Source organism: Pimephales promelas, chromosome 16 (genome assembly GCF_988280905.1).
Source record: "Pimephales promelas chromosome 16, fPimPro1.hap1.1, whole genome shotgun sequence".
Taxonomy (NCBI): Eukaryota; Metazoa; Chordata; class Actinopteri; order Cypriniformes; family Leuciscidae; genus Pimephales; species Pimephales promelas.
Genome location: NC_142784.1, coordinates 27,040,368 through 27,052,600, shown reverse-complemented (window position 1 = coordinate 27,052,600; position 12,233 = coordinate 27,040,368). Strand labels below are relative to the sequence as shown.

Genomic DNA, 12,233 nt, shown 5'->3' with positions numbered 1-12,233 from the left:
TGACCTCGGCAGACTGAACAGAAGAAAAGAAGATTTCCATGTTAAAGAAGGTAGAGCCACAGAGCCACACCTGCCTATTACTAAATCACCACAGATCAATAGTAGTTCGAAGGTATTTTCAAATCAGAGCGAACTTTTCAGAAACTGTTGGCAAACTTTGTTTTGGCCTGATTTTGTTCGAAATAATGTCACACAATTTCTTTCTTCGATTTAGCTCGAAGTATATCAGGGCCTTCAAAGGTTGTCAGGGTGAATTCCTTCTGCAAAACTTGTTGTCAACAAGCTCTAAACTGATAATCTGTCTAAATCTTTTGTCACTCCCCAGGCTGGACGCACCAATGCCTGCAGGTGTGGACACATCTAATGGCAGCCTACTGTTTACTCGTCCTTTAAAGTCGAGCGACTCTGGACAATACAGGTGTGAAGTTCAGAATGATGTTGGGCAGAGCTTTCAGGATGTACGCTTCTTGGTACTAGGTGAGAAGTTTCTTGTAACCTTTCAACTCCACACATACAAGTGATGATGTTTAGTCCATAAGGGGCTGAAGTTTGAGGAAGGATCACTGGGTGATAAATTATATCCTGACATTTACTCTTCCCTCTTGAAATACACACCATTCACTTAACCACACAGTTATTTACTCAAGTGAGGCATAAACAATTTACCAAGTTGCTGACTCGGTGAAGCTGGATAAAAATGACAAGGTTGATAGACACTGTTTTTTTTTAGCACCAGCACCACACACATAGTTCTCCATACTGGATAGAGAGAATTGATTCAATTGATATTTTCAATTGATAGCTTGCTGTTAAAATGTTAAGTTGGCACACAAATAAAATGGGTAAAATAAATGTATTATTTCATTAATAATAGAGTGAATTTTTATACATCCAGTTCCATCGTTGAAAAGTCAATGTTTTTTGTTTGTTTGTTTTAATTGGGTATAAATGCCTGACATAAGGTTTGTGGCGAACAAAAGCTCAATATATTTTCATGTTTTATTCTTACATTCTGCAATTATTCAAAAGCCAATGGAAAAATCCAATTGGGTTTTTGTAAGGGAACAAAACAACTTCTAGGTTGACTTATATATTTATGTCATCCCTGCTGCACATAGTTAGGACCCAAACCTTGACTTGAAAAGGCAAAGGCCCTATTGTTTTCCTTAGGATTATTATTATTATTACTATTATTATTATACTACCTTTTTTGAACTTACGGGGCCCTTAACATGCTCGAATGATATGAAACTCAGTACGCTTATAGATCTCATCAGGTTGAACAACTTTCGTTCTCTAAGTTTTACGCAGCCCAACAGGAAATCGTTTACTAAGGGTTGTTTGGAAAATGCATGCAATGGAATTTAAAGTACTCCTCCTAGAGAATTCATCCAAATGCCATGAAACTCATCAGCGTGAAGTCAAGTCATTGAGGATGAAAAATTGCCAGGGGATTTTTGATATATCAAACGGTTTGGCCGTGGCAAGGAAATGAAATTACGGCGAAAGAAAGAAAATGATTTCTTTGTCTGTATTTTAACGTCCGTCCATATTTCGCCCTCTCAGAGCCGCCCCCGACCACTGCAGCCCCCACCACCACCACCACCACCACCAAGTCCATCCTGCCTGGCACCGGCTTAACCATCACAGCTTCTATCAATCGGCGTGCCCACTTCACCTCCCCGACTCAGGCCTCTCCGCCGGACAGCAGCCTGGGCACTATTGTGGGCGGTGCTGTCGGTGGCATCCTGATCCTGGTGTTGCTGATGGCACTGGCGGGAGCTTTCTACATGCGTCAACGCCGAACATTCAGAGGAGACTACTACACCAAGCAGTACATCGGCCCATCAGACATGCAAAAAGAGTCTCAACTGGATGTACTTCAACCCCATGAGCTTCACGACGTGTACGGAGACGACTCGGGCAATGGCAGCCAGGACTTGAAGCCCAAACCAGAAGGAGACATTATCTACCCCGATTATTCCAATGATCACAAAGACATGGAGGCCTGGAGTGACAATCTCAGCCTTAAGAGAGAGGACACGTATTACTCCGACCACCACAACCATCATAACGTGAACCCCAGCGGGCCGCCTCTACACAACGGCTCCCCTTACCTGCAGGACGAGTGCTACGACAATGGCACAGACAGCGACTACGTGTCTCACGTGGATGGATCTGTGATTTCACGCAGGGAATGGTATGTTTGAAAAGGCAGGGGAACTTTTACTGGACAACAATAATTTAAAAGTCGGCGGAGGAAGTGTTATATAACTCAGCAGAGTGAGATAAAGTGTACATTTAAAATGTCTTCTCCAAACTCGGTTTACGATTTCACCCTTACGCGTAGCAAACGGCTGATTTACTGCAGATATGTTCTGAATGTGTTTCGTTCGGTGGACTGCTGTGACTTCAGGATGTAAAGGGAGAGGTTTACATGGTTTATGATCATAGGGTGGATTTACACAAAGAAAACAAGTCTGCTAAAATTAAGCTACACTGTGTGCGTAACCATTCCCGTTACCACATTGCACATAACTGTTAGCTTTAAAACCAGGTGCAGCGTATTCTTAGTTCTTTCCTTTCTTTTTTATTATTGAATACAAATGACTTCTCCAATGTAGGAGCAAAACATCACTTTAGTTTCACATGAAGAGTCACAGAAACTGACCTTGAACGTCTTGAGTTTTATGTTTTTTTGAATGCAGGGAATTTGATTTCATTTTTTCAGTATCAGTATTTTGGTCTATTTTTTTTTTAGGAAAAATGTCATCAAAATAAGATTTTTTTTGAGAAGCAAAAATATCTCATAAAGAATATTTAAATATTACATTTGGTGTTCCGTAGAAGAAGATTTGTATAGTTTTTTGTCGGTGTTATTAATATTGATTTTAGCATGAATCAAATTTACAAAAGAATTAACATCATTCAAGATGTATTGTGTAAATTTTACTTCTCAGCTAAATATTCATATAATTAATATATTAATATTGTAATAAATACAAATATCTTTATTCTGTTTATGATATTTTTTGCTTTTCAAGAAAATGCATATTATTGTAAAGAATATTCCAAAATGTACTTTTGGTGTTTCATGAAAGAAAGTTAAAACAAGAAAAAAGAAAAAGAAAAATGCCAATAAATAAATTCAATACCTATCATTCTAATTTTGCTTCTCAGCTAAATGTATTAAATATATTCATGTTATATTATAATAATTTATATAATTAGAACCCTTAAAACATTACTTTTGATGTTACATAGAAGAAAGTTTTGATTGTTTTCCTGTTTTAATCATTAACAATTTTTTAGCTAAATTTAATCTATTAAGATCTGTAAATATTTTTACTGAAAAAATGACAAAAATACTGATTAGCAAACTTTTTTTGCTGTATATGCATAAAAATACAGCATGTTTCTCTCAACTCAACACATGCAGTTTGATTTTAGCCCAGCTTGTCTATATTTGGACATATTTCATCACACACCCCTCTTACGGCAGTGTCTTTTTCATTAATGGATATGTTAGAGAGCAAAGGAAGAGTCTGCTTCATGTGGTTGTGCTGAGGACCTGTCACAGGCTGATGGGGGGTTGACGTTCGCCATGACAGATCAAAAGGACCACGGTCGGCCCCTGAGGTTTTTACCGAAGCCTTGTGGCCTTTGCCAATTTAGTTCACTCCTTTTAATTTTATGCTGATTTCTTTTTTTTCTCTCCATCTCTCCACCCTTGATACTCATACACTCCCATTTCGGTGTCGGGAGCTTCTGATTTCCCAGAATAACCCGTCTGGCGCACAGCAGACGTGCCGTATGGGCTTCCTCTAGCCTGCTTTACCTCAAAGATCGAACTTTGTAATTAATATTTTCTGCTCTCTTGCAAACAGACCTTGTTTCATTCCATCTAAGAGTTGTGCTGAGCATCTGTTCGCAAGCACGCAAGGTTGTTTTTCTCCTTAAGTCTCAATGGTCACACGTTGCATGCCTTTTGAAAAAGATATGACAGTTCCTAACGCCTGAGTTCATTGTTCATAAATCAGCTGCAGTGTTGCTACAGCTGTGGTGTAGCCTGTTTCGAGTTTAGGACAACAAATTGGGCTGCTTTTCATCTGGGGCCGTAATCTGTATCATTAATTATAAAAAATATAGTATTGACACTTCTTAAAAAGAATCTCGAGTCTAGTATTTTCATTATTTTAATTGGCTTTTTTCTCATTTCATTCAGAAATTATTTTTAAACTCTAAAAATTCTTGACTCTTGCATGCGTGTTTAATGCAACACAATTTTATGAAGTTATAAAAATGGCTGGCAGTTGGCGGTTTGGTTATAAGGTTAAATTTCTAGCTTTCTCCTTATATATTTACAAGCATAGTGCCTTTGGACGCATCAGATAAAAGCATCGGATATTTATTTTTTCACCATTCAATGACAGGGTTTTGTCTTCTGTAATCCCGAATTGTTATTTGTGTTTCCCACAATTACTGTATTTTCTGATTTTTTTGCCTTTCTTTAACAAGATGACTCTTGGTGCAAACTCACTGGAAATTTACAACAGTAGCACTTGCAAGTGTTACAGAGGCCAGTCGTGGTATATAATATTTTTTTTTTGTACATATTCTGGCAGGAAATATTTGTCTATGGAATAAACATATTTTTATATGAGGCCAGAACATTAAGCAGAGGATGTTCATGCTTAGTTAACGTGCTTTTTATCTTCTCATGTTAATTTTTTTTATATATATATTTAGTTCTCAGGAGTTTGAAAAATTATTTTGTACATATTAGAGTTATACAAATGATTGAGGACTTGTTAATCATTTTGGAAATGAGGGACAGACATTGCTTTGTTTTTGATGCCTTCTGTTTATAATAAAAAAAGTTCTCTTGAACATGTCAAAGCGTTTGTGTGGCGTGTAACACTAATACTGTGAAAGAAATGTTATACAATGTGTTTATACTTTGATCCATCTTGGCCACTGTCCTTATTTACATACTTTCATACAATTCCTATTCATTTACTTTTTCTATGCAACACAAAAGGAGATTTTGTGTGCAAGCTGCTCTTTTCTATATAATAACAGGAAATCGGGATGTTAAAAATGCACATTATAGTAGTCCATGCTAACTATATTCCAAGCGCTCTGAACTTTATGTGAGGAATACCTCAAAATTGTTTTTATTTGCTACATATCTTGAGGTGTCAAGTGTGAATGAGATTGAAAGCTACAATACTGCAAAAAAAAGATATTTTATTGAAATCTGAGCTTTCTGTCCCTCCATTGCCAGTCCACGCAACTACCACTTTGACGCTTCAAAATGTTCATACACTCTTAGAAGAAATGGTTCTATTTAGAACCAGAAATGGTTCCATCCCCCGCTTCATACTTGGAACTCCAAAATGGTTCTATATAGAACCAATTTTTTTTTGGTAAAAGGTTCTATTGGCCAAGTACGGAACCCCAGGGTTCTATATAGAACCCAGAGGAACCCTTTTTTAAGAGAGTATAGAACCTTTTAGGGGTTCCAAATACGTAGCGCTGATAGAACCTTTTAAGGTTCTATATAGAACCTTTCTTCTAAAAGTGTATGTTACACAAGACGTTTGAGCTTCTGCAAAAACCAATGAGGTTCATTCTCGTGTTACGCAGCACGTTTGAGCTTCAGCAAGAACCAATGAGGTTAATTCTCGTGTTACACAGCATGTTTGAGCAATGGGCTTTGTTCTCACGGATCAAGCAAGAACACTTGAGCTTCTGTTTGTGAGCTTCTGTTTTGCTGATCAATGTTTATGTGAATAAAAGCCTAAATTCAATCAGTTCCTCATATAAAGCAATCAAGTCTCTTGGACTAAACCACTCGATTCATATGGATTTGTTTTTATGATCTTTATGAACTTTTTGAAACATCAAACATCGTAGTTTCATAGCTGTCAATGGAGGGACAGATTTCATTTAAAACATCTTCTTTTGTGTTTCAAAATGAATGGAAGTCTTACCGGATTTGACGGCATGAGGGTGAGTAAATTATATTTTTAAAAACTAACCCTTTAAAACTAAGTTAAAAACAAGAGAAAAAACTGCCAGTGCAGTAAAACAAATTACTTAAATTCAAGATAGAATCTATGCCAATAACATTTTTTGCAGTGTTGCAGAGTAAGCTGATCTAGTTTTAAAGACTACTGTATTATTTTAAGAAATTTAACAATGAAGAAAGATATTCAGTAAATAACTTCTTGATTGCTCGTCACTTTTTCAAAATGGAAAACAGCGGTTTGGACTTTTTCGTGTTCAGTGGAAGAATTCAAATTATGCAGGTTGGAAATGATATGAGAATGTTGGCAGAATATTCATATTGGATGAATCTTCAAATGTTGTCAATATACCAGACAAAGCTGTTGCAAACAGTGAGCTCCAATCAGTCACGGACACCAACTATGCGCTTTTTTGTCATCGATTTGTACCATTTGTGTCAGCAGAATGTTATGTACCTTTGAAAGGATTAAGGACATTTATATTTTGGAAAACCAACGAAAGTTTTTTTTTCTTCACTGCAAAGATGGACCTGATTAGATTTAAAAAACTGAACTGACCCAAAAGCCACATCCCCAAAGCCCCATGTAAAAGAACGCTTCACACCTGTGATTATTGGCTACTGACCCGACAAATCACCCTCCATTAGGTCCAACTCAGCACCCTCTCCATCACTGGGGAGGGAAATAGATTTTTGGCAATGAGAGGTAATCGATCACATCAGCACAGCCCTGATACATCATGCTGTCTATTCTTCTCTGTATTGACCAACCACACAAAAACACAGACACAACCCACACACAATGTCAGCCCTGGATCTGCCCCACTGCTACAGTCTTGAGTATTTCTCCCTGCTGTTGATTGATCCTGTAATGTGATCCTGGTAAAATGAGACCCCCAGAAGCCTTGGCCTTATTCCAGTTGCCTTTGCCAACATCTTTTGTAGTAATTTACATTAGGTGAGACTTTAATCCAAAGTGACCTATTTCAAAAGAAAGTCATTTAAAGCTGACATCCAATTCATCCTTGAGGTTAATCAGTAGCTTCAAAGTTTTTCCAGGGAAAGTTACAGGAGGTAAGCAGACCCTCAGTCACCCTCATGTCCTACCCGCTGTCTTTCTTTCAACACTCAAGTGGCTTTAGTGTCTTCTCTTCAGCGGGACAGCTTTTGTGCCGTCGTGTTGTTTCACCGCAGTGGCCCCAATCTCATCCATCACTGCTTTCAGCAGCACGTTTGCCCAGTTTGAGTATAAATATCTCTCTGCTGGTGGCCTCAAGTTACCTTCTCGCTACTTCTCTAATTTCAGCTATATTTCATTAGCATCACCTCCTCTGTTTTACATTTAACACAAGAAAAGTGAAAGTGACTAAATCTGTGTCCTATCTAAAATTAGACTAAATCTCTAAACTAATCTCAAGGTTCAAAGTCAGATTCTGAATCCCAGATTTTCAGTGTGGTCTTTTGGGCCCCTCTGTATCTCCATTTAAAGGGATACTCCACTTTTTTTGGAAATGCGCTCATTATTTACAACTCGCCCAGAGTCAAACTGTTGAGTTTTACCTTTTGTGAATCAATTCAGCCGATCTCAGTTTCTGGCAGTACCGCTTTTAGCATAGCTTAGCATACATTATTAAAGTGCACACGACCATTAGCATTTCTCCCAAAAAATTACCAAAGTGTTTCGATGTTTTTCCTATTTAAAACTTGACTCTTGTATAGTTACATCGTGCACTAAGACAGACGGAAAATGTAAAGTTGCGATTTTCTAGGCTGATATGCAGGAAACTATACTCTCATTCCTGTGTAATAATCAAGAAACTTTACTGCCGTACCATGAGTGCAGCAGGCGCGATGACTACACAAACTTAGTCCCGGTCACGTTGGAAGCTGGGCACTATTTTCAGGCGCTGCGTCATGATAACATTACGCCTGCTGTACTCATGATACGACAGTGAAGTTTCCTGATTATTACGCAGGAATGAGAGTATAGTTCCTAGTCATATCAGCCTAGAAAATCACAACTTTACATTTTCCGTCTGTCTTAGTGCACGATGTAACTATAGAAGAGTCAAGTTTTAAATAGGAAAAATATCAATACACTTTGGTAATTTTTTTGGGAGAAATGCTAATGGTCTTGTGCACTTCAATGATGTATGCTAAGCTATGCTAAAAGCGGTACCGCCAGAACCGGGGATCGGATAAATGAATACAAAAAAGGTAAAACTCAACAGTTTAACTCAGGGGAGTTGTAAACTGAGCGTATTTCCAAAAAAGTGGAGTATCCCTTTAAAGGATCAGTGTATCTGTCTTTTTCACCATTCGCTCCTGTAAGTACTTAAGTGTTGTTCAAATTTTCTCAGGTCAGAATTTGGGACTCCCACAGGGTTCCAGTAGCTTGGATTTAAAGGTTATAGAGTAGACTACTCTCATTCTTGTTATTCTTAGAAAAAATGAGCACAAGATCACACCATTGTTGGCTAATGAACACAACCCAAGCATTGGGGAGTTCACATCAAAGGCCACATCTGACACAGCAGAACACACAAATTGTCTGAGCTCATGGATTTGGAAATAATGAAATGCTTCAGAGGGTGAGAGAGTGGGTGATAGTTAAAACACAAAGTGGGGTCCCGTGGAAAGAATGCCTTATGTGATTTTGGTTGGAAAATTCATCCAGCAAACTAAATAGAGTTACACTCTACCTCTGTCTTGAAAAAGTGTTCCCCATAGGTCAATGCTTTGCGTCTGAATATGTGAGTGAGTAAATGTGGAGGTAAATGCGGGAATGTGGGGGGTTTGAAGAGGTTGTTCTTGCATCAGCAGAAAAATGCTGTCTCCATAGAAACTTGGCTTGTTGCACTCTGTGAATGAGGACAAGTCATTGAGCAAGGAAGGACTCTCCAATATTTACCAAATGACTCCCACGACTGTTTGTTGTTTAGAGTTTCTTCAATGAGAGAGAAAAAGCAGCCAGTTGCATGCTCATGAACTGTAAAAAATAAAAATGAATAAAAAATGTATCTAAATACAGTGAAGAATTAGCAGTCGTTTACCGTAACCTTTGTATTAAATATATATCTCTGGGTGTGTGTATAAATATAGTAATTACAATTAGGCTAACTAAACTAATAACTTTTTTTATGTAGTCATAATTTGTTTTATAGCACATTTATAGAGTACTATGTGTAACGTTGACCATCCAGATTTATCCTAAACATTTGAACGGACAATCAAATGAGACTTGGCAGGTTTGAATTACTTGAAATTGCTTCCTAAATGAGCCGTTTAATAGACCGAAACTTAATGAATACAAGGATACAAAAGCCTTTAACCCCAGTGAAATTGAAAACAAAGACGATGAACGGGTTACGTTTCATCATTGGATTGCTTTCTGGAGGTTTTTCAGGTTTTTCAGGGTGAAGACAAAATGTGAGAAGTAAGTTTTAGTTTCTGTAGTATCCATGTGAAACCTCAGATGTCTTGCACATAGTGGCTCCAACCATTTGACTAGTCTTGGGATCGGTTGAGAACCAACACCTAAAAATACAGTTCAGTAGTTTGTGGTTGTGCTAATGAGAACATGTGTGATTTAAAGCTTCTCTCGTGACCTGGGCTCTAATTGGGATCATGGCATGTAAGCCCTGTGAACAATTTGGGTGGGCAACAATTTCACTGAAAACTGACAGTGAATCTACCTCACAGTTTTTCCAGTGCAGATATAATCCTACATTAAAATACCACCCAATTCCTGAAGTTCATGACTTTTCAAGCCAAAGTTTTTTGATTGTAATACCATGTACAGCCATCTGTCCATCTTGTAATGTTTCTTTTGCCAGTGAGGCACTTTCTGGAACAGTTTCCTTGTGTCTCTGAGGGATTTTAAAGCGTTTGTCCCACCTGCTGGCTGCTAACAGGTGGACAGAAGCCTAACCGGTCGAGAAACACAAGAAAAGACAGAGGCCGCAGCACCAATAAGCATTATGTGGGTTCAAGGACGGTATAAATGTGAGTATATTAATAGTGTGTGTGTGTGTGTGTCTGTGTGCGCACATGGCCACTCATCAGCGCTGTTGCTATTATTAAAACACCTACTGTATCAACATCTGCATCTACTGATTTTTAATGTTTTGAAGCTTCTTTTGCCATTCACTTGTTGTAAGATTTTACATTTTCTTGCATATGTATATATATATATATATATATATATTATAATACTTGTGATGTCCCTTTTTGTTTTATTATTAATTGTTTTTAATTTTAGAACCCTGTACAGCACATTGATTAACTGGTTGTTTGTAAATGTGCTTTATACATTGAGATTGAGATTTTGAAATTTTAGAGGGCAATTAATATTTTTTCTCAAGGATGCATTGATCAAAAGTTGCAATAAAGACATGTATGCTATGTTTTAATATATATATATATATATATATATATATATATATATATATATATATTTCAAATTAATACTGCTTTGAACTTTCTATACATAAAAAATCCTGTAATATTAAGCAGTACAACTGTTGTCAACATAAGACATGTTTCTTGAGCACCAAATTAGCATATTATAAGGATTTCTGAAGGATAATGTGACACTGAAGACTCGAGTAGTAATGATGAAAATTCAACTTTGACATCACAAAAATATAAATTTTGATATTATCACACTTTTGCTCTTTTTACTGTTTTTTAAATAAAAAAACAGTAAAAGCATTGTTGAGCATGAGACTTCTTATTAAAAACAAATGTAAAAAACAATGTCCCAACAGTAAAATCACCACTAAAATATTTACTTAAAGAAGGATTTAAAATATAATAAAATATAATATAATAATTATTGTTATACTTTAAAAAAAAATTATAAATGTTTTCATTTAAAAGCATTTGACAGACTAAGAAAAAAACGGACATCCAAAAGCTTTGCCTCAAATAAATAAATAAATAAATAAAGTAAAAAATTTCCACAAAGATGTACAATTACATTACAGTGCAAATACATTTGCCCACTCCCCATGTCCCCAAGAAACAAAGCAGCTGTTTAGTAAAAAATGTTCTTTCTTAGTAAAAATGTAGTCATTTGCTTTGATTAATTGGTGTTCCTTTTTGATTCTTTTAATGAAAGCTTAAGACACCAGTGATTAAGGAAGCCCTCGTTTTAAAACGGTTTTGCTATATTTTAAAAGTGGCTCACCACAAAATACATTTCTACAACGGCAGGGAGGAGAATGAGGTTAAGGAGTCTAATAAATTGCTTATGATAGAATGTGAGGGGAACAGCCAGCCTTTAAAAGCCATTAAAGGCAAGCAGCTTGAAGCCCTAATTACAGGGACTTAATGTTGGGTTGTGCTGCATTCATGCTGTGACGGTCAGAAGTTAGCCTATGTTTTGGCCTGCTGTGCTAGAGGAAGCAAAATAGACTCTCCCTGTCAGAGCAATGAAGAGTTGCGCAGTGCATTGCTAAGATTTTCAATCGCATTGCCAAGAAACCTAATGAGGACAAAAATGGTAAGAATGCAAATTCAGACTTCAGCGTTTAATAGCACTTGACTTTATCCATGGTTACACCCCCAAAAGCCATTAAAACATATAATAAATAAGTCTAAATTGCCCCTGAATGCTCTATTATGTGCCTGTGCCAACTAAAATTCCACTGGAAGAAAGATGAACTGTGCAGGAGACGGAGAAGAAAAGAGTTGAGCATTACTCTACGAGTCGAAAAAGCAACTAAGGAAGCATTCATGTGACACCTCTTAACCTTGGCCTACTCTGTTTTCTTCAATGTAATTTCTCCTCTGGGTCCCAGTTACAAATTCCAAATCAATACCACATTGAAGGGAGACGAACGTCATGCTCTCTATTTAATGTTATCAGTTGCCAATATGTTTTAGATGGTGCATTAACTAAAAAATCTATATACAACATACCCCAAAAAATCCCTCAATGACAACATATAAAAACATTTGATTCAGTCTAGCATTGTTTGATCGAGAAGAATACAGGGCTAACAAGCAAAATGCAGACAGTAGTTTAATTTGCCTGTCAAAGTAGTCAGTGTGGCTCAGGTTTTAATTTGACAAAAGGCCAATGAGGACAGATTCATTCAATTTTTCTCTTCGTTTGTAGAATTATCACGTAAATGAGAAAAAAAGAAAGAAAAAACCCATGTAAAACAGGCTGGATCCGAAATCACTTCCCTGGCAG

General features: G+C 37.0%; 1 protein-coding gene across 1 annotated transcript in view; it reads left to right on the top strand.

Moving 5' to 3' along the window:
- Positions 1-3,119, top strand: part of nectin3a (nectin cell adhesion molecule 3a) — a 31,236-nt gene extending 28,117 nt beyond the window's left edge. The window contains exons 5-6 of the mRNA XM_039670404.2: positions 326-477; positions 1,567-3,119. Coding sequence (XP_039526338.2) covers positions 326-477; positions 1,567-2,210 — 796 coding nt within the window. The 3' untranslated portion in view covers positions 2,211-3,119. The remainder of the gene's footprint in view (positions 1-325; positions 478-1,566) is intronic.
- The last annotated feature ends 9,114 nt before the right edge of the window (positions 3,120-12,233 follow it).